Source organism: Typopeltis vanoorti, chromosome 10, assembly GCF_054136105.1.
Source record: "Typopeltis vanoorti isolate ZY-2024b chromosome 10, IOZ_Tvanoo_1.0, whole genome shotgun sequence".
NCBI lineage: Eukaryota > Metazoa > Arthropoda > Arachnida > Uropygi > Thelyphonidae > Typopeltis > Typopeltis vanoorti.
The window spans coordinates 87,001,554-87,026,013 of record NC_143558.1 but is presented as its reverse complement, the minus strand read 5'-3'; the positions used below and the strand labels follow the sequence as shown (position 1 = coordinate 87,026,013).

General features: G+C 36.3%; 1 protein-coding gene across 2 annotated transcripts in view; it reads right to left on the bottom strand.

The window, feature by feature from the left end:
- The window catches only part of LOC150102568 (golgin subfamily A member 5-like), a 358,953-nt gene that overhangs the window by 247,288 nt on the left and 87,205 nt on the right, over positions 1-24,460 (bottom strand). For both annotated transcript variants that reach the window (XM_090399729.1, XM_090399728.1), the window contains exon 4: positions 15,448-15,658. In XM_090399729.1, coding sequence (XP_090255855.1) covers positions 15,448-15,658 — 211 coding nt within the window. The remainder of the gene's footprint in view (positions 1-15,447; positions 15,659-24,460) is intronic.

The following is a 24,460-nucleotide window of genomic DNA, read 5'->3' as shown; positions in this document are numbered from 1 at the left end:
TATACTCCTAAATAAATCCAAAGTCTGCAGAATGCCTTAATTAAATTGAATACCTGCTAAAATGAATTTTGTATGAAAATTAGCAATAAAAAGATGGACTGAAAATAGGCAAGAAGAAAACATCAATTGCATCATAATGGAAAGCCTATGGAACAAGTAAAATGTTCTTGCTGTTCAGGCACATTTATTGAAGATGGGAAATTAAACATGGAAGTAAACAATAAAATTAAACTCAATTGAATAAATTCAGTTGAGACTCTCTACTTTGAAATTAGTCAAACACTACACTACAATAACTATATACAAAATAGTGTTCAAACCAATTTTAACTTATGTATGTGAAAGCTGGATTAGAAGCAAAATAATTGATCAAAGGCTAGAGATAACAGATAGAAGTATTCTGAGACAAATTAGGGAAGTAGAGAGCATTGATGGCAGAATCATATTAAAAATGAAGATATTATAGAGGAACTTGACAATATTAGTGAAAATTATGGAGACAACTACTGTGTTTGAATAAAAACTTCAGTTTAATATAACTAAAATCTACAATTCGACGTTTCGACCTTTATGTCAAGGTCATCTTCTGGAGCGTACAAATATACACAAGAAACAAGCTATACTACAATCAAACTGGTTCGTTAAAGACACTGACCAACCGCTACCACAATTGTTGGCCTGACCTCTGGTGGAAAAAAAAAAAAAATACAAATTAAAAATAAAAAATAAAAAATTATACATCAACGATAGAGTCCTATTATTTGTGTTGTCTACTATATACATATATTAACATCATTCCAGCCAGTTGGAGTGGAATGGTTTCTAATAATAGCAGATTGGCCAGAGTCCTGACTTATGTTGAATGTTTCATATTAGGTTGGCTGAATGTGTGCCATCCAGATCCTTGGAATTTTCATACCATCTTTGTTATTGATATTTGGGTGGTTTATCAGGATTTCGCAGGATTCCTTAAATTTTCTTTCGTACCAGGTTTTTGTGCGGTGTAAGGAGCAGGTGCTTTTCCAGTTGATTTGGTGTAAGGTGTTGAGTGCATGGTCTGAGAGGCCTGCTTCACCATAATGGTTATATTTAATGTGTTCTTTTTTGCATATAGGGATTGTCCATCCTGTTTCACCAATGTACGGTAAGTTACAGGTGCAGCAGATGCAATAGACTCCAGGATGTGCTAATGGGAGGAGAGGATCCTTAGAGGAGCTGAATGTGGTTTTAAGTTTAGTAGGTGGTTTAAAGGTGGCATTGAGGTTATAATGTTGTAGGATTCTGTTGATTTTTTCCAATAGCCCTTTAATGTATGGAATGGCTATGGTTTTACTGTAATCTAGATTCGTTTTTGTTGTGGTTTTTTATTGACAATATTTTTGTTATAGCCATTATTTATGAATGTGTCACTAATGATTTTTAGTTCTTGTTTCAGGGCTTGCTGGTTAGAGTAAATAGTTGTGGCTCTGTTTTTAAGGGTGTTAATGACTCCATATTTTTGTGCTGGGTGTTGGTATGAATTCGCATGTATGTATTGGCCCGTGTGTGTCGGTTTTCGGTAGACCGTGAAGGATAGACTGCCTGAAGGAAGACGTGTAACTAGTGTGTCTAGGAATGGAAGCAAATTTTGGTTTTCGATTTCGATGGTAAATTGCATGCGTTCATGTTGTTTGTTTAGGTGGCTGAGGAATGTGTTTAGCGTTTGTCGCCCGTGCGGCCAGATCACGAACACATCGTCTCCCAGTATATTCTATGGCTGTAGCTACGTGTGTTCACAGGGCCGGTTTGCCTGCTTGGGGAAGAAAAACCTCAGACAAACTGTGGAGAAAAACCCTGCTGTCCACCCCCCCCCAAGACTGGCTAACTTAGCTATGTCTGAGAACGATCCTTAAGTTCCATGGAAGATAACCTCACTGTTAGTGTAAGGACTTATAACGAAGGCTTGCGAGTTCTCTTCAAACTGTGTACTGGCGGCGAGGAAGCGCGACTGACGTCATTTGTTTTCACGGAGGGAACATCGGTGAGAAGAAAAACATTTTAGTTTTGGTTTTCGTTTTGAAAAAGAACAGTGCGGTGTGTGTACGCTTTGTATGTATGGCGATGTTTAGTTGTGAATGTATGTCTTTTTTTTTTATTTTTACCCGTTTGTAATGAGCTGCTATGTGTTTCATGTCAATAAAGGTTTAGCAGCTAATCTCAGCGAGCATTCATTCTACATAATGATCAGCACTTTCACCAGCTTTACCACTCTCCATGAGTCCAAGTTTTACTGGCGCAGCCGGTAGGATCTACCAGGTGAGAGTAATTCGTTATGTAAATGCATGCTCCCATATTTTAAAGTTCTATTTTGATTGTTTGGGCGAAAATCTGTTTTAATACAAAAAAAAAAAAAAAAAAAATGGTGTTCGGAGTTTGTTCCATCCTGGAACAGTAGGAGCTTGATTTCTCGCCAGAGAAAGAATACATCAGTATTCAAGTTTTGTTCCATCCTGGAACAGTGGTACAGTAGTTTGGATAAAAGAAAAACAAGCTATATTTTCGTCCCAGATAATTCAGAATAGTTTTTTTTTTTTTTCATTTTAGATTTATTTTGTTCTGTTCTGCATTTACCAATTTGTCCTGTTTTGCATGTTTGTTCCATCTTGGAACAGTCAGTACTTTTGATATCTCGCCAGAGAAAGAACACGACAGTGTTATCATAGTTCATTTGGGTATTTAAAAAAAAAAAAAAAAATTGCAATTGATTCTTTGTTAAAGGGTGATTTTGTTTTTTTATCAGTAAAGAGAGTTGTTGTTAAGCACCATGGCCTATTTAACCAAAGGTAGAAAGGAAGATTTACGTAAATTGGCTGAAGAATTGGGAGAGAAGCCTACTGTTGAAATGAAAGTGATAGATCTTAAAATGATTATTACAGGAAGTAAATTTTATGAAGACGAATTTGTTAAAGGGATGTTGGAGACGATTATTTGTACCAGACTTGAGGAAGAATTGATGAAGAAAAAAGAACTAGAAGTCCAACAGAAAAGAGAACAAATGGAGTTCAAGTTAAAGAAACTGGAAATTGAAGCAAGTGTTCAACCAACCTCAACTCCAGTATCCAGTGACAATAAACCATATTGTCTTGAACTAATTAAGCTAATGCCTAGGTTTAGATTACAAGAGGATGACATTGTGATATACCTATCCCTGTTTGAAAGACAAGCTAAGAGAACCAAAATAGATGTTAAAGACTGGATATCATGTCTCTTGACTTTGTTACCATTTGAGATTGTCCAAATAATTGGTAGAGAGTCGGAAGAAAATTGCGAAGATTATGAATATATTAAAATAATTCTACTAAAGAGATTTAAACTGAATCCTGAAAGTTTCAGAAAAAAGTTTGTGATGCACCAAAAGGTTGCTGAAAAATCTTGGAGGGATTTCTGTTATGAAATAACTAATTATTTCGAAGAGTGGATTGGTGGCCTTGATATCAAGGATTTTGAAGGGTTAAAAGATCTAATTATTACGGATCAACTGAAGAAGAAAGTACCACATGAAGTGAGAGAACATCTCTTAGATGACTGGGCAAAATTCGTTTCTCCAACCAAGTTAGCTGACAGACTGGACGAATACGACAGTGTTCGTAGTACATCGAAGAAGCCCATCGGAGCTATTCCGAAGGACAAGGTTACTGAAAAGTTTAGACCTTATACTCCACCTCCTGAACGAACATTCAAGAATAAGTCATTATCTCCCTCTCAAAGTCCACCGAGATGGTACCAGCCACAGCGAAATGATGATTAATACAAGCCTCACTACAAACCAACTTGTTTTACTTGTAGAAAGGAAGGTCATATCACCAAGTTTTGTATAAAAAATAGTCAATCAAAAGGTACTCCTGCTACAGCACACAGTAACCTAGTTCAGACGTCTACAACTGGGGATGACGATAAACCAGGTGTGTTGACTGCCAAAATTTCTGTTCCAGTATCCAAATCAGTGGACATCGATCGAAACGTAGATGATTTGACGGTCGTCAAAATCAAATGTGGAAGTAGGGTTTTAAATGGAATAATAGATACGGGAGTGCAAATATCGGTAGTGCGTGAAGATTTAGTGGCAGATACGCCTCATGATGGAGAAAGTAAGATAGAAATAGCTTCTGCTTTCAGAGAAAATGAAACAACACCCCTAAGGATTTTTGAAATGAAAATTGATGATAATTTACATGGTAATGTTCCAGTCACCTGTGCCGTCTCAAAAAGACTGGTTACCGATCTGCTACCGAGCTCCTCTGCCTATGAAATGCTGGTCGAAAGCATCGAGCTACATGAGAGTAGTCATCATAGGGAGACACCAGTTTTGAAATCAAAAGATTTAAGCGATAAATGGTCAGAAGATGATGAAGACAAAGACATGCCTTCAAAAATAACCAGTACAGTATTGGCCGTAAGTACGATAGAGTCTCAACCAGGTGCTTACGGCCAATACTGTATTACAGTATTGGCCGTATTGGAGTGTATACCAGAAAAAGCAAAGTTCGAATTCGGCAAACTTCAAAAGGATGATGAGACGTTTCGAAGGTGTTTTGAATGGGCAGCAAGGCAGGAAAATTCCTATGCGTTTGACAATGGGGTTCTGCTTCATAACGAACATATTTGTGGCGAGAATATTAGACAAGTAGTGCTACCGCGTGTGAAACGAGAAAATGTCTTAAAGATGGCACATGAAATCCCGCTTGCTGGCCATCTCGGCGAAAAGAAAACCCGTCAGTGAATCAAGTACTCATTCTTTTGGCCTACCATTAAACAAGATGTGAAAAAATACTGCGAAAGCTACAAAGAATGTCAAATGAGAAGGACTGCTACATATAGAGATAGAATCCTCATACGACCTATCGTCAGACCAGAAACTCCATTTGAGGTATGGAGCGTGGATTGTATCGGACCGTTAGAACCTCCATCTGGAAGAGGACATCGATTCATAATATGTGCTGTTGATTTATGCACTAGATGGGCCGAAGCCATACCTGTCAAGGAAATAAGTGCTAAAACTACATGTAACGTTCCGATGAGGATTTTTACTCAGACTGGATTTCCTAAAATGGTCTGTACCGACCAAGGTACGAATTTTACATCTAAACTCACTCAAGCTTTTGAAGATCTGCTAGGCATAGCTCTACGTTTTTCCACTCCAGGACACCCTGAGCGTATGGGCGCTGTTGAATGTTGGAACAGAACTTTAAAAGAGATGATAAGAATATACAGGAACATGGAAGAAACTGGGATTTACATCTTCCCTATCTTCTATTCGCATACCGAGAAGTACCACATAGCACTACTGGGTTATCACCTTTCCAGTTGGTATATGGAAGATTACCTTCAGGCCCCTTATCTTTGTTAAAGGAAATTTGGACTGGTGGACGAGTCATCCCAACCGCTGCCTCTCGCTTGGTTGAAAATTATTTATAAGAGCTGCTTGAAAATCTAAGAAAAGCACATGGAATTGCATCCGAGAATGCCAAAGGGTCTCAAGAACAATACTCCTCCAGATATAATCTTCGTTCTAAAGAAAAATCCTTCATTGTTGGTGAAAAGGTTTTAGTATTGTTACCTTCATCCTCTCATAAGCTTCTAAATACTTGGACAGGACCTGCTACAATCGTCCAACTTACTAGACCACATTTTGCGAAGGTTGAGATGAAGGATGGAAGTATCAGAGAGCTCCACATAAATAAGCTTCGACCATATATTCAAAGAATCAATCATGTCGGCCTAGTTCTCGAACTAGATGAAGATTTCGGAACACTCCACTATGCACCCGCTGACAAGATGAATAAATCAGTTGAAGGTATTAGGAAACACTTTGAGGATATGAAAGCTCTCTTGATGGGAGAACAAAATCAAGAACTTTTTGAATCCTCCGGAAATATGCAGATGTTTTTAGTTCCAAACCTGATCACGCCAAAGTTGATGGACACTCTATCAAAGTTACAGAAAACTGTTCCCCTAAGAGACTCAAACCCTATAGGGTACCAATCACTCTACAAAAGGAAGTAGATCGACAAATCAAAGAACTGTTAGATATGGGTCTCATTGAGCCAAGTGTCAGTGAATGGGCTCATCCCGTGGTTTGTGTGGCTAAGAAAAATGGAAGGGTCAGACTATGCATTGACTTTAGATTGTTAAATAGTTTTACTATCCCAGATGCTTATCCAATGAAAATAGCTAGAGAATTATTATTTGAGGTAGGACAAGCAAAATTTATCACTGTAGTTGACCTCACCAAGGGATATTGGCAAATCCCTATGGAAAAGGAAGCAAAGCCCTTCACTGCATTCGTGACGCATTCTGGTCACTATCAATGGAACGTTTTACCGTTTGGAATGAAGAACGCTGGAAGCACATTCCAGAAATCATTAGATAAAGCACTAGCTCCTCATAAGGCATACTGCCGATCTTATATTGACGATTTGGCTATATTTTCAAAAACATGGTCCGAACATCTCACCCATATAGATGAAGTCTTCAAAACATTAAGAGAGGTGGGTTTAACAGTAAACCTAGATAAATGCGAATTCGGGAAAAATCAAGTGAAATTCCTAGGTCATTTGATTGGATCCGGTCAACATTCCCTGGACCCAGAGAAGGTCGAGGTTATAAAAGGTTTAGCGACACAAGCGACAAAGAAGGAAGTAAGAAGTCTACTTGGGCTGGCTAGCTACTACCGTGACTACATACCATGATTCTCCCAAATTGTATTACCACTGACAAATCTGACCAAGAAAAGTGTCCCACACAATATTCCTTGGACTATTGATGCTGATGAAGCGTTTACGAAACTCAAGGAAGAGCTTATAAAAATGCCTTCTTTGCATACTCCAGATCTCGACAAACCGTTCCAGTTGTATACGGATGCATCAGCAACAGCAATTGGCACATGCTTAGCTCAAAACAACGAACAAGGGAAAGAATTGCCCATTGCTTTCTTCAGAAAGAAACTAAATTCCTGTCAAATGAAATGGTCAACCATTGAAAGGGAAGCTTTTTGCATCTTGGAAGCGTTGAAAAAGTTTGACACATGGATATTTCGTTCTGAAATACAGATAATTTCAGATCATAACCCTCTGACCTATCTAACTAAAAGTGCTCCTCCAAGTTGTCCCGATGGGCTTTAGCCCTACAACGTTATAACATGACCGTTACATATAGAAGAGGTAGTCATCATGGTAACGCCGATGCCCTTTCCAGATTAAAAACTGATATAATTAATTAATGTTATTGACTTGTTTTCTTAATAATGATTATATATTTTCTTGATGTTTAGTTAATGATGATTATATAGTTTTTTTTTTGGTTTGTTTGTGGGAGCTGCATCGCACCGTGAAGCTCTCACCTCATTTCTTGTATTTTAGAGTCAATTACCCGCCCTGAGTTTTCTTTTAGATGCAACATCGACACTCCTGTGACAGATGTGCTTCCCCCAAAGGGAGTTGTAAGGACTTATAACGAAGGCTTGCGAGTTCTCTTCAAACTGTGTACTGGTGGCGAGGAGGCGCGAATGACGTCATTTGTTTTTGCGGAGGGAACATCGGTGAGAAGGAGAGAAGAAAAACATTTTAGTTTTGGTTTTGAAAAAGAACAGTGCGATGTGTGTACGCTGTATGTATGGCGATGTTTAGTTGTGAATGTATGTCTTTTTTTTTTTTTTTTTACCCGTTTGTAATGAACTGCTATGTGTTTCATGTCAATAAAGGTTTAGCAGCTAATCTCAGCGAGCATTCTTTCTGCATAATGATTAGCACTTTCACCAGCTTTACCACTCTCCACGAGCCCGAGTTTTACTGTTAGGAAAGCAGGAGTGAAGAGGAAGTCAAACAGATCAGAGAGGCTGGTGACATTGGGGAGAGTGATAGAGACATATAATCCTTTCTTTTAGTGTTGCATGGTGATCAGCATTCATATTAGAAATCATGGACTTTACAACCGTGTTATAAATAACTCTTGATTTCCCGACATTTCGATCTTCATATAAAGATCATCATCTGGAGCATATACATATTTGTATATACTTCAGATGATGATCTTTATATGGAGATCGAAATGTCGGAAAATTAAAGTTATTTATAACACAATTGTAACATGCTCCAGATGATGATATCTTAATATGAAGATCGAAACGTCGGGAAATTAAAAGAGTTATTTATAACACAGTTGTAAAGTCCATAATTTCTAATATGAAAGATGGCATAAAAATTTGACAGCATGAGTCAAGAAGATTCTAAGTTGACTGCTCTGACATAGTATGTCAGAGCAAATATATGCACAGATGCCACCCTTGAAAGGAGTCAAAGAGCATACTTAGGAAATTTGAGATGAGTACTGCTTGGAGAGGCTTAAATTTGGGTATCTGTCTGGAATAGTGAGTTTTGCAGACTGGAGACGGAAGCAGGCACTGTTGAGGTTGAGCTGAGATCACATATTTTTGTGAAGTGGGTCCAGAAGAATCTGTGGGGTTTGTTGTTGACCAAGTGGATCATACACATTCCCTATATATTAACATGATTAGTAATATTAGATTTCCACACTGGAATTTCTTTTCTATAGTTGATGTTCCACATTTCATCACTTGGTCATTTTTCTTTCAGTTGTTGGTGAAGTTAACATCCTTGTTTGTGCTCGCTGAAGGTAAGGTCTGACCAAGCTTGTATTAACGAATGGAGACAAGTGTCTTTGAGGGATGTTCACAGCAGCCATCAATTCTAATGAGCTTGCTGGTATGTCACAGGTTACTTTCACCAGTTGCAGAAAGTTTGTTTCATCCTTTTTTTTTTCTGTTTATGGGCACAAAGAAATGGCATCTAGTAATTATTCTGGGGTCAAAACCACATATTTTAGTTAGTCTGGTGAAATCTTTCTTCTGTGTCATCACTTTCAGTGCAGAAGTTTAGAATTATGGTGATGGAGTTTTTGTTTTCAGCTTTGATCATCTCATGCACCACTGACACAGTGAGGCTATGGAGTTGGGTGGTATCAGTGGCAGATGATTTTTCATCAAGATACTGCCATGGTTTGTTCTAATTTGGATTCAATTGGTTTTATTGGTTTTTTCTGCAGGAGAAAGCCTGTCAATTGCAATGAGGCACTGTTCCAGGCTTTCAGTGCATTTTCGAGGACAGAAGAAAGAGTGATTCAGAATGGCGAGAATTTGCCTGCCAGCCATCAGATTTTATGCAATCCGACCAATGGCAACAAAAATCACACAGAAAATCTTTTTTGATGTCTAGTGACATCTAATCCTCGTGTGTGGTAACCAGGAATTAGAATAGTCCCACCATGAGTTCATATGCATCATAAAAGGTGATCAAATAAGCACCCAGCATCTGGGGGGGGGGGGGTATAGCCAGACCACCCTGCCTCCAGGGGTCGTAAGTATGGAGGCCTGGTCCTCCATAATGATGGCTTGGTGCTGACAACTCCATCCCATAAGAAATAAATCTTGAAAGAAATCCAAAGAAGTAAAAGCCAGACTAACTGAAGGACAAAGACCTGCTAAACAAATTAAGTATATGATTATTGGAACTTAGAATGTTTTATCATTGTATAGACAAAAAAGCCTTGATGATGCTCCTGGATGAACTTAAACTCCACAATATAGACATCATCTGCTTATAGGAAATAAGATGGAAAGGACTATACAATATTTTATAGCTGCCCAAAAAAGGAACATAAGTTAGGAGTAGGCACACCTTGTTTTAAACTTCAAAGCAATAAGTAAAAGACTTTGCTGGTTAAGAATAAGAGGAAAATTTTTTAACTATAGTATCATTAATATACATGCACCTACTGAAGAAAAAGATGAAAATGAAAAAGATAGATTTTTTAATGATCTGGCGAAGTCATATGATAAATGCCAAAGACATGATATAAAAATCATCACTGGAGATGCAAATGCACAAATAAGAAAAGAAAATAAATACTATCCTATTATAGGTATGAATGGACTACATAATATAACTAATGATAATGAAGAACGACTTATTAACTTTGCTGCCTCTAGAAATATGGTAATAGGATCCACTTTGTTCAAACAAAGATAAACATCTAGCTACTTGGAGCTCATCAGATAAATTATATTTTAACCAGATAAACCATGTCCAAATTGACAAGAGACTTGTCTCTGACCTGATAGACATGTAACATCGACTCCGATCATTATTCAGTATTATCTCGAATACGAGCCAGGATGTGTGGGGGGTGAGTAAAAAGCATGATAACAGAGTGAAAAATGTCAATGTGGGAAAATGTAAGTGTTGGTGAAAATGTTGATGAAAGTGCAGTGGTAGAAGGTCAGAAGAACAAAAAAAAAGTGTCAAAAATGAAATGCACACCTACATGAAGTCCTTCACAAAAAAAGGTGTGAGCTTGAATGACTTCAGAAACATTAAGCATGCAGTACAGAGAGGAGAAAGAAAGAGGAGGCAGAAGGTATGAAATAAGAATATATGACAAACCGAGTGAAGGAAAGCAAGGATAAAGTTTTTTATGGTGATTCTATGCTTCTATAACCAGAAGTACTTAACAAGAGCATGACTAAATCTTTTTTCCTTGGTGCAAAAATTAACATCAAAGAGACTGTCAGGTAGCAAAGACAAAGTAGGCACTAATGACTTGAAAGGTGAAAAGTATGGTATGAGAAAAAATATGAAAGAATTTCTGGAAGATGCACAGTGAAAGATTAAAGACTGAGTCTGCTATAACACTTCAATGAGTTAAGGAAAAAGCCCATGAACTCAAATGTGGCAATGTATACTTTATGAAAGGAATAATGTGCAGTTTGTAAACCTTTGGAATGAGTTTATATATGCAAAGGCTTATATTAAGTTGATGGATTGCATTTTAAATTGATTTGGAGTTAATATCTCAAGGAAGCTCTATTCTGAAGCCAAGTCTCCAGACAATGAGGAAGGAGACATTGCAACATTGCTGACTATTGAAGACAAGCCAACTAGCTGAGTAATCCTAGCCAGGATATCCATGGGCTGTCCATCTTGTCTGTTCAGATCCCCACCCCCCCCATTTCTGGATGTCCAGGTTGCACCAAATGGCAAACATGACAGCAGGAAGATCCCAGTGATGGTGGGGGACTTGAGAAAAGTAGAGTAAAGAATATGGGACAAAAAAGACAGATCCCACCACAAACAGATAACTTTCATGGAGGAGAGCGACAGGAAACCAATTCAGTTTTGAGATTTACTCAATGTTTTAGAAACAGAAAGTGAATAAGGACCACTGTGATAAAATCAATACATGAGAATCATCATCTCACATACAGGATGAATATATATATATATATATATATATATATATATTCACTCACAGCCATTCTGTCCAGCCTGGCTAGCTAACTGAATAAAATGTCTGTTCTCCAATAAATGACACCCTATGATCCTAGTGGAGTGAAAAGGAATAAGTAAATAAGTCTCCAATAAATATGCTGTAAGTTTGCCAACAATCACTGTAAGCATGAATGTGTTGAATGCATTTAGATGACAGATGACTTTCCATAAAATATTTAGACCACTGTGGTACTGACGAACTATAGGCAGTGCTTGACAGACAATATGTTGTTTTGATTCAACATATTGTCTTCAACATATCAGCCAGGCAAATATCTCACTAGTCAGGCCAGTCACTAGCCTGTGAGGAGTACTATGGTTTTCTAACATATCACGGCTGTGTATTCAATCTTGAATCCAAGTAATTTAAATGTCTTTGTTCAAGCTGTGATTCATTTTTACTCTGTGTAACAACCAATGTAGAAAAAAAAAGAATTAACTTAAGACATGGAGGGGGGGGATGAATTTTATCAGCGATATATGTCCATAAGCCCACTTAGTACGTGGGAGAGTGATCACCTAGGAACCCTGGGTGCTGCTGGCTCACACAAAAAGTTAAGCAAGTTTGAGCATGGTTAGTAGTTGGAAGGAAGTCAATCGTTCGATGCTGTTGGCACACTCTCCCTCGATGAGTCTTTGGACTCCCTGGAGATGTCACATAATAATAATAAGGCCCTGGCAAATTATGGAAAATCTTACTCTCCACTTAAAAAAAAAAAAAAAAAGTGCTTGCCCAACACATCCACCTATCCCTCATTTTTAATGATGTGTCAATACATAAGTCAATAAGAATTCCATGAAGTGATTAGTGATGTTGAATTACTCTTTGGAGAAGATTTCCAAAAAAGAAGATTGTGTTTGGAAAGTTATTGTTTGTTTATATATATATATATTTTTTTTTAATTTAATTTAAAATTTTTTTTTTTTTTTTATTCTATTCTGTCCAGTCTGCAGCTATTTGCCAGCTGGCAAAATCTACTTGCCACAGGCAAGTAGGTGAGCATATTTGTCAAACCCTAATCATAACCAATAAATAGGTTCATGCAATTCATAAAATATAACACAAAATATGCAAATAGTGTGTACAAAAACCTATATTAAAGTATAACATGATAAAACAATATCAATACTAAAAGATATCTGCCATTGAGTCATTAAAGGACAGATGACACAGAATATACAGCCTTCCCTGTCAATCAATTGTCAATGCTACCTTCTAGGGAAGGATGGCTTGTTTTCACAAAAGAAGCTCTGGCATATCCATTGAGTATTCTTGATGCAAAAGGATACCTTCCTAGTTACAGGTAGAAGGAAAGGCCACTATACCTAAAAAATGGCAGATGGCATCACCTGCTGAAATAATACCACCTGGTGGTGGGTGTCCTGTTTGGCTTCCAGAGCAGAAGTTCCAGTTTCTGTCCCCCACTCTCTTCTCCAGGCATGTGAGCGATACCCCTCAAAGGCATGCCCATGCATACAGACCTCAAATCTCCTCCATTATTAGGATATGTTTCAGTAAAAATGGTGGGTGACACATGCCAGTAACCAGACAGTAAACACACCCAAATCTGTCAGGAGGCTTCCCAATCAGATAGTGCAAAATTCCATTGCCACATGCTCTGCTAAGCTGTGTCTGGAGGGAGGGGGAACTCGTGGGCACTATCAAGGCCATGTCATGAATGGAGACTGAATCCTATAATGTGGCCTCTCACTCTCCCTTTATGGGTGTCTTGTTCTAGAATTATCTATCTTCTCTCACAGCATAATCCTACTCTATCTTTTTATCTAACTCAAAATCAAAAATTAAACATACATCAAACAATGATAGTAATGGTGAAATGAAAATAAATCTCCATCAAAAAACTAATCTCAACGAAAAAAAAAAAGCCAAACCATGCCTAATGCACAAAATATGTAGCATGACTACTAAAAAAATAAATAATAAATAAATAAAAAGACTTTCACGTCTACTTTACTAACATCCATTGCCAGCCAGCCGGGTTGGCCAAGTGGTTAGCATATACGCTCTCCAGCCAAAAGGCTGCAGGTTCGAATCCCGCCATGGGCATGGATGTTTGTAATTGTCTGTGAAGATATTAGTGGTGGTTGGCGGTAGATGGTGTTTGTGTAGTTGCAGTCATTGTAGTTGGTGAATTGAGTAGTGGAGATGGAGCTGTAGGGCCCTCCCCAATGAGTCCTTGAACTCATCGAGGGAGGTGTCACATAATAATAATAATAAAATGCGAACATAAATGGCACACAATATCATTTATAGACATCCCCACCAGACCTCTTATTTCTTGACAGAAAATTAAATTGCAACTACAACAACTGTAGTCCACCTTCAATGTCCAAATTATATACTTCATTATTCCTTTTGTTGCAAGGCTAGCACCTATACTATTGTGAAATGTGATTCTCCTTGTAAAAGAATGCAGTCTAATTTAGAATCCTGTGCTTTTGACCTCCTTTGGCTCAGAGGGTCCCTTGCTCAAGTCAGTAATATTCATTAGCTGCTCTCCAAATTCTGAAAACCACTCTGACTTCACATTTCTCTCTATGAAGTTTGCCCTACTTCATTCTAGCTATCCATATAGTGAACTCATATTTATGGGCAACTCGAATGTGCACAACTCGAACAGGTTCCCCTTTTCCAATAAAGCTGACCAAGCTGGATGAGATGTTGAAGCTTTTGCTGTAAGCTGACCTAATGCAAATTATACATCTATCTATCTACCTGAATTCCTGATAACCTCATTTTATCCAATATCCTTGAAAAGGAGTTCTCCTTCCAGATGTACTGTAGAGGTTACCTCTTCTCTTGTAACTCAGACCACAATCTTGTGCAAGTTTACACTCAAGCAGAATACCATCCTTCCAACTACATCCAACTTCATGTCCCTTGGCATGACAAAAGTACCAAATGACTTCTAGACCCTTCTACTCTTCCTTTTCATGGTCAGACTACTGCTTTGGCTCTTCTGACCCAAACTCTTGCTCTGAGCAAGTCACGGAAATTATTCTCACCATGGCGAGGAATGGGGGAATGAAAGCCTTCATTCCCCATTCCATCAAAAATTTTCATCATTCACTTTTCGACAGACATATCAAACCAGTTAAAAGAAAAATCTCAGCTTACCAACGATGGCTTGTAAGAAGAAACCCTCATACTCAGTCTCTATGTCAGAGCATGCAATAAATGCAAATAACCATCAAAAAGTCCAAATCTGACTTCATGTCTTCTGATCACTAGCAAAGGTCAGTGGATGTAACTTCTGCTCACATATACTCCCAACACTCTCCAACTCTACATAGATGAGCAAAGCAAACTCCCCTCCTAAAATACCAGAAAATGAGCACAGTGTAGATTTTTATTTATTTATTTTTTTTTGTAGTTCAGCTACAAACCAATCGCCATCACATCGTTGCAATTCTTTCCAAATTAATGGAGAAAGTTATCAACAGTCAACTTCTCCACTACTTAGAGTTCTATGAAACATGAGCTGTCACTCTTATTTCCAGGGCTTTTCATCATGTCTGGCATGTAGGCCTGATTAGAAACTGCTGCCCTATTTAAATGGATAGCCAACTTTAGATCTTCTCACTCACTAAGTGTCATGGTGGATGATTCCAATTCTTTGAGCTTGGCCACCAATGCAGGAGTGCCTCAGGGCTCTATTCTATCATCTGCCCTCTTTCTTTTATATATAAATGACCAATTCCCAATCACTAATCCTGTCCAGAGTTTTTCCATTCATCCTACTTATCTGACAAATGAAGTGCTCAGACAGCCTAAGTACACACACACACACACACACACACACACACACACACACACACACACACACACACACACACATATAATACACAAAATATGTCTCTGACAGTGAGGGTCAATAAGTGGCTAAAAATAAGTAGAAGGTTCAGCCATAAGGGGTGCTGGCCCAATAGTTTGAATGATGTGAGGCTACTCAGCAATCATCAACACTGTTATTTCTGAATTCATGGTGTGTTGTTCTTTTAATGATTATAAATACATATTAAAATCTAAATTTATGTGAGTTACCTTTCAGTACTAATATTTTCTGCAAGTAATGCTTTTCCAGGAAGCAATTCTTGGCGCAATTCTTTACGAGACAAAGACATTAATTCAGAATCTTTTGTAGAAGACAAGGCTACACTGAAATGGGATTCCTCTGCTTGTGAGGTATTACAAGCTTCAACTGCACGCACACTAGAACATTCGTCTTCTTCCAATTTTTCTTTAATTTCAGCCACTGTTTTTTTTCATGAACACAAAAAAAAAAAAAAAAAAAAAAAACATTTTTACTAAGAATTTATTAACTTTTCACTAAATAACTCTCAGAAGTGTAGTATAATAGCAAAATCAAAATATTAGTAATACCATAAAGATAAATATAAGAGTTGGCTCTCAGTATAATCATGTTGGCTGTATTGACAGCTGATTGTATAAAGGAAAAAATTTTTATTTCAACTTTTTTTTTTTTTTTTTTTTTTTTTTTATTAATTGAAATGATACAGAAGTCGATCAACAATTTTGCGCTGCTGAGTTTACTCATTTCTGTTTGACCTGAATGAGATGAGCCAGTATCAAATCTTGATAGGCTTCAAAACTTGTTTTTAACATTTACTACAGGGATCATACTCAGCTATACTAATTGTATTATGGCACCCACTGCCATAATAACAATATTGCTGATATCACTGTTGACTCTGGCAGATTTTGATGTGAGCAGTATCATTTGAAGAATCTGAAAACATTAAAGAAAAAATAGAAAGAAATGAATATTATCGAGACTGTTAAGCTTCAAGAAATGAAAGGAATAGTACTACAACATGAAACAAAGTTCACTGAAGTATGAAGTTAGTCTTGATAGCTAAAGTAATTCCTTCACAAAAGTAATGCGAGATAAGTGACAAAAAAAAAATTTTTTAAATACCAGACGTAATACAATAAGGAGTTTTAATACTTGAGGTACACTAAGTCATCACAAACCTGAAATCAGTAAATGCAAGTAAAGCAGTTAAAATTCAACCAGAAATGCAATTTATCAGAGTATAAACAATTTACTGCATAATTTAGAAGGTCAAATCCTGCAGAGCTAGCAATTTATAAAAAAAAAAAGAGAGAAAAATGTAAATTAAAAAAATTATCAAGTAACTTTCTCACTTAAGACTTCAACACAAGATCTTGCAAAATCTAGAGCACATCAGTGCCATAGGCATGATTAAGTGCTCAAAAGAAAGAAGGAACCTATTAATTTCTTGAACAGATGAGATTGTAGTCCTTGGAGAAAGAGTGTGAGGAAAAGCATTCAAGAACACAGAAGTAGGTAAAATGAGGGAGGAAGAGGATGAGAAGCAAGAGTGTCAAGATGTTCACAGTTTTGTATATTATGAACTTAGAGGAAACTGGAGGAATAAAGGAAATCAGTTCAACAGAACAGCAGCAACAAAAGGAATAAAAAGAATATCTATGAAAAAGTGAGTTCAGTGCAACTTGTTATCTGGAATATCCTTTTCTAGATTGCATCAACATTTTTAATGAGGTTTTGATGACCATCCTAAATGGAATAATGGTATTCTAAAGTTTGGGAGATTTGGGATTTGTACAGGGATAGCAGATGTACAAGTTACGTGGACTGGAACACAAGGAACGGAATGTCTTATGTAGAAAGTTTTTTGGCGGCTATCTGCACTGGTACTAGAATAGTACAGAGGTGTAAGTCAGCCCACAAAGAGAAATCTAAAAGTCAGAATCTTCTAAGAAAAAAGGAACTAAAATATGTTAAGACCCTAGTTAATGCTCAGGATACATTCTCAAAATTTAGAGTGCTAAACAGGTTCATTTTAACCTTCTATAAGAGAAAATGAAAACACAAACATGAATAAAACAATATTGAACTTTCATTCAACACTATTATTATATATAAACTTATATAATGTATTTTATAGTTTTATATTTTAGATGAAGGGGCAGGCTGAGTGTCTTCTGAGAGCTTTGGCATATTTGAAAAAGTAGACATGAAGGATTGATTGTCATTTCCTTTTTTGCTCAAGGAGCTCTCAGTAGCAAGATACTGCTTCCACAATGTCCTGCATAGCTTTAGAGCTCTGCTCATAACCTGGATCATTTTCTAAAAACTGATCTGTAATCTGTTTAATTGCAGTTATAATTTTAAGAAAGTTTGTATTAAATTGTCTTTCTATATAACATAGAAAGAAAAAAAAAACATCAGAAACTGGAGAAACTGGGGTCTTAGTGTATCTTTCTTCTGCAAGCATTAAAAAGACTATCATTTTATCAATGTGGATTCTCATGAATGACTCTGACCACCACCACCAACATAATAATCCATACAAATGAATGAATGGCTCATAATTAATCAATTTCTCACTGACAAGTTGGAAAGAGTATAGCTCGATAATTAAAAAATACCTTTAATTCCAAATAGCACATGCCAGGGGTGTTCAACCCGTTGATCGCAGAGCGATTTTTGGTCGATCTCTTGTGTATTGCTCGTTACTTACAAATTTCATTAAAACTGAAAACATAATATTTTATTTATCATTATTTTGCATTATTTTTAATTCATTTTAAGTATATTGCTATTTTTTATTTATTTTTCATTAAAATTGTCAAATCAGTAATTTTCTTATCAGTCCGGGAAAATGAATTAATTTGGATCAGTGGAAGTCAAACAGCGAGCTAAGTAAATACGATTATAAGCAAAGTGTAAAAACTCGATAGTAGCTTAAATATTTCAAAGCACATTACATCGATTTTTTACTTAGGTTAAGTCCCATGTGAATATTGAAAAAAAATAAACTTTGCTTGTCTCGGTATAGTTTGTATTAGATGTTTTTGTAAATACTCTTTTGAAGCTAACTGTATATGCTGCTTTAATAAGAATATGTTAGAGTGTTAAAAACAAAGGCAATGTTTTTTTTGCTGAAGCTGTACATGGCGGCATTAGAAAGATTGTTATTGGAACTTTTAAGTATGAGAAAGGCTTGCAGGCTCTAAATGTAAACATCTCCGAAGTCAGTCAGAAAGAGTTCAAACAACTTTCCGATGGCCGCCAACTTACAATCAAAAGAAAGCAGAGGAGAACAAAAGGCGTGACGAACTTAAAGCTTAAGACGAAAGACTCATCCCGATTCTTTGCGGGTTGCCAAACTTTATGCGAGGTCTCAGAGGAGGCCTAATAAAAAGGGTCTGAAGCAAGCAGAAGGGGGTCCCAGTTCCAGAATTGCTGTCAGAGAGGAGGCCGCCCAGTCCAGAGTCACCGTCAGAGAGACTGCCCAGATCCACGTTGCTTGAGAGGGGAGTTTCCCGCTTCCAGAAAGGAGCTTCTCATTTCGAGATGTGGTTAGAGAGAGAGAGAGACTACTTCTAGGTCGCAGACAGTGTTTAAAATTGCTGAAAGGAAGAGTTCCAATTGCCGGAGAAAAGTTTTCAGGCCAGGTTAATGTCAGACATTCACAAGTGTGTTGCAATTTGATGAATCAAATGACTTTACTGATATTGCTCAGTTAATGGTATTTATTCGCATGGTATTTCAAGATTATTCAAGTAAAGAAGAACTTTTGAAAATTATACCATTATTGGGAAGGACTAGAGGAGAAGACATTTTTTCAGCATTTGATGAATTTATGAAACAACACAAACTTCCACTTTTTAAACTTGTGTCTATTACTACTGATAGTGCTCCTGCAATGATAGGTAATAAATCAGGCTTCATTTCATTATATAAAAACGATGACAAATATCCAGATTTTTTAATACCACTGTATTATTCACCAACAAGTACTGTGTAGTAAAAGATTAACCACAAATCTTTTACTACACTTGATGGATATTACATTTAAAATTGTAAATCCTATTCGAGGAAAAGCCCCTGCAATGGCAGTTATTTAAATTACAGGCAGATGATGATAGGGAACTTCTGTTGTACAATAATGTTCGCTGGCTCAGCAGAAGTCGATTTTTAGAAAGATTTCTTGTATTAATTAAAGATATAAAAAATTTTCTTGATGAAAAAGGAGATATTTATCCACAATTGAGTGATAAAAGATGGTTGTTACACTTATCATTTTTAGTAGATTTCTGTACGAAATTAGGCAATGTAAATTTAGAGTTAATTTCCAACAATACTTACTTTTATTAAAGAAAAATATAAATGACCTCAAATTTAGACATCTCCCATATTTATTAAAATTTTTTGAACAAAATCAAGAAATGTTTCGCTATGATTTAAAAGAATTTATTCGTGAAATAGAATTAGTTGAGGAAGAAATAAATTCAAGATTTAAAGATTTTAATAAAACTAAATTATTGTATCTTTTATCAATAATCCATTTCAAGAAAACTTGAACATCATAGAAATTTCAAATAAAATTAGTGGGTGGTTTGATATAAACCAAGCTGAAGTAGAACTTGAGATAATAAATATTCAGAATAGTTTACATTTAAAATCAATAAACAATGAAGTCATTTGGAAGTATGCACATGAAAAATTCCCAATATTAACTGATATTGCGCGAAAAATTCTGTTGTGTTTCAGATCTACGTACTTGTCAGAATCCGCGTTTTCAAATATGACCATCATAAAAAATCAATTAAGAAACCAAATGATCATTTGGATGACTGTCTGCAATTGGGCACTTTTTCATATCAACTTGACTATGAAAATATTGCGAGGTCCAAACAATGCCAAATTTCACATTAACTTTTTTTTTTTTTTAATCAACCAGCATTTCCTGTAACTTGTGAGTTTGTAATCAACCTGCTGTTTTTTCTAACTTTGGTTTTCCAAAATAGAGAAATAAATATTTTATTCCAATATTTTTTTTTTTTTGTTGTATTAAAATAATTAAAGGTGATAAATAAATTTTTAAATACACAAATAAAGTTTTTAGTTGTGTATTTTTTTTTAGTTATTGTTTATTTGTGCATAATCAAATATCAGGTTGGTGGAACGTGATCTATATAAGAGAGTAGATCACCGAATAACTTTTTATAGAAAAGTAACTCATATAGTAAAAAAGGTTGAACACCACTGGCATATGCTTCATGCTGAAGAACATTATATATATTTATGAATCCTGTCCACAAAAGGTTGCAGACCTACAGTACAGTAATACTTTGGATAAGATAAGGGTTAAACAATACAGAAATCTCTGCTCTGAATGCAAACATGGAACTTTTTTTAAGCCATTTTAAGCTTCCAATAAGCAGGATAGTGGTCTCACAGCAGCGACATAGTTCATCTGCTATCAAGAAATACAAAAATTCATAACAGATACGACACTATTTGCTTTCTTATGAAACATATCCAATGAATTAAATTCCTTAACCAATAAATAATAAGGATCTTAAAGATCTATCACCTTTTATAGCTAAATAAAATGAAACTTGAAAGTGTGAAATTTTGGCATAGGAGTGGTCTTTGTTTGTACCACTTAAAAGACATGAACTCTGCCGAGGAGCCCATATATTGGCCTTTTATTAGTACACTGACCCGGTTTCAATGGACCAACAGCCATTTCAAACTGTTAGTTCTCATCAGAGACAAGGCAGAAAAGCAACAGGACAAAAACTCTATGTTCACCAACATGGAAATCTTGATATTACCCTTAACCATATTAAATAAAATAACCAAATAAAGTGAAACGTGAAAGTTTGAAATTTTACCAGGGAATTTATGACAATATAACCTCTGGCAAAGGAATGGCCTTTGCTTGCACTACTTAAAAGACATGAACTCTGCCCAGGAGCCCATATATTTGAATTTTACTAGTACAACTGACCAGGTTTCACTGGACCAACGCCTATTTCAAATGGTTAGTTCTCATAAGAGACCAGGACAGGAAAGCAAGAGGACAAAACACCTGTGTTCACCAATACAGAAATCTTGGTTAACCACAATTTTTTTTTTTTTTTTACAGTTTATTATCATTCCCATCACATATACAAGATATTCATTATACAATTCAATGTACAGTATTATACAATACAGTTCAAGTTTTGCAATTCAATGTACAAAATTATACAATACAATTCAAGTTTTGCAATTCAATGTACAATACAATTCAAGTTTTGCAATTCAATGTACAATACAATTCAAGTTTTACAATTCAATGTACAATATTATACAATACAGTTCAAGTATTACTATCATTTTCTGTTGGTAATTACACTTATTTTTGGCTATTTATTTTGTTACAGTTAATAAATATTTTCTTATATATACAAATCGAGTAAAATACATTTCGGATAGTTTTCGTAGTTTATAATAAGTTACTGGTTTTAGTGATAAAGCAAGTTAGTTAGTTTGTGTATTTCTGTATAACCAAGGGCAGTAGCCATACTGGTTACTTGAGAATTAAATTAGTTCAAAACAGTCACTGCGAGTCCAGTGATCATATCTATGAGGGCTCACCTTACACGGTTTGATTTGATATACATGTTAATATAATAGTCTCCTAAGTGAATGAAGTAGTTAGTATATTGGTACCTTAATTGGATATGATATGCAAGTTATAATGATACCTTATACTATACATTTAAAGTAATTGTCAACATTGTTTAGTCCCATGAGGTAGTCTCTAAAATCTTTTTCTATATGCATAAGCTGAGGTAATAGATTTGATTTCATTTGGAAGTTTATAGTAGCTGCTTGTCGCTAGGTATTCGAAGGATTTATGAAAAATTTCTTTGTTTGCCTTGGGTACTACCAGCATGTTCCGGCTGCAGCACAATCAAGTCTACATTATATACCAAGAAACTTTCAGCGTTCCTTTTTATGTATAATAGACAACCATGCAGATATAGTCTCTGTAGTGTTAAAATATTATTAATGACATACAGATAGTTGGTTGAATGTGCAAAGTCAGTAGTGGTTATGGCTCTAATTATTTTGTTTTGTAATCTTCTTAATGGGAACAGATTGTTGTAATAATCTCCATCCCAATAGGTGATGCCACATTGCAGTGAGGAATTCACCCAGGAATAGTATAAGCATCTTAAGAATGCTGCATTTGCAAATTTTTTAACATAATATATTCTATTAATTATGAACCTAAACTTATTTGTTAAGAAGGTGGTGTGGGAGTTCCACTTCATATTGCTATCGATATGGAGGCCCAAATACTTGACTGATTTTGTATTTCTGTGATTGTCACAATTTAGGATGTCACTACATTTCCTTTCATACTATTTTATGGTTATATTGTGGTCTAGTTTATCTGTTAAAGTAAAGTACATGTATCTCGTTATATCGGCATTAATTTTAACTCCATTATTGCTAAACCATTTACTTAGTTGTAACATATTACTATTAATCCGATTTTTTAGATCTTCAAGGGTTGTTTCAGTGTATATTAATGTCGTGTTATTGGCAAAGGATATCATTTTGCCAAAAAGTTTGTATGATGTGCGAGTTATAATGATCCCTTATACTATACGTTTAAAGTAATTTGTTACAATTACTTTAAATGTAATTGTAACAAATTATGTTTAGTTTAAGAGACTACCTCATGGGACTAAACATTGTTTAGTCCCATGAGGTAGTCTCTCAATCTTTTTCTGTATGCATAAGCTGAGGTTACAGAACATTTACTGAGTAACTTTGTGAAATCCAATGATCATCTGGGAAATCCTTCACTCAATGACCTCACCACTTCTGGTATATTCCATTCACTCAATTTGCCAAGAGAAAAATCTGCCCTCCACTCTTGTGGTAACTATACTCTTATTAAACTTCCAGATGATTCAAGTGTTTTCTCTCTGACCATGTACTAAAAAATCTCCATTTTATTATCATAAACAATCACTGTAACTGCTTGACTATCATATACTTAATGTGACAGCTGTGTGTTTACCAAATAATGAAAAACAAAAATCTCTAAATCTTTCATGATATTTAATATTCCACAGTTCTAGTTTCTCCACTGTTTCCACATTTCCCTAAAAACTAATGCAATCAAATCAAGGTATAAAGTGGAATAACTTACTTTTCTAACTAGTTAGTGTCTCAACATAGCAGTTAATCTTTATGTTGTCATTACCACCACAATACACTGAGTTAGCTTTGCATTAGGAACCCCCCCCCCCCAGGTTTACATATTCAGCATGATAACAAAATACTGCGTGATATCAACGGAGGAGGGTATCAACGGAGGAGGATCAGCAGTTCTCACACCTCGTTCTAGCACATCCCACACATGTTCAAACAAACAGAGTTTGGGGGTTAAGGCAATGTAGTGAATTCATTGTTTCCTCCAACCATCCAGCAGTTGTACGAGCCAGATGACAAGGTGTGTTTTCCTGTTGAACGATGGCACTTTGGTTGGCGGAGACCTTCTGCAGATATGGATGGTGATGGTCAGCTAACAGGTCCCTGTATCATTCACCATTCAGTTTGTGGGATGGTAACCAACAGACCAAGGGTGTGCCAGGAAAAAGCTCACCAGACCATAACAACACCTCCACCTGTCTGTTGAACCCCAAATGTACAACCAGGGGATAGAGCTTCATTCTGTTTGTGCCAAATGCGAACCTGGACATCAGCATGGTGCAGCAGAAAATGGAACATCACTCCAGACAACCTTCTTCCATTTGTCAAGGGTCCATGCGAGGCATTGTTTGTGATGCCTGGTCATCATCATAAATATGATTGCTAGTCCCCAGCTGTGGAACCTCAAGGTATGGTGCATGGTGCATGTGGAAATGGGTTGAATTGCCCTGCTGTTCAGCTGTGACTATTGCACGTTGTTGCTGAGATACCCATTGTGATACCTAATGCTCACCTCTAGGATCAACCACACGTAGCTGACCAATGTGAGCCCTTCTCCTGGATGTCTGTTCATGGTTAATCCAGTCCTGGTACACTCTTGATACAGTAGTACGGGAGCAACAAGTGCAGCTGTTTCCAAAATACTGCCAACCCCTCTGGGCCCAACTATCTGCTTCTGGTCAAATTGGTTTATATCAAAACGTTTCCCCATTACTGGCAAACATTTACTGATTACAGAGGATAAGTGCGCCCATTTAT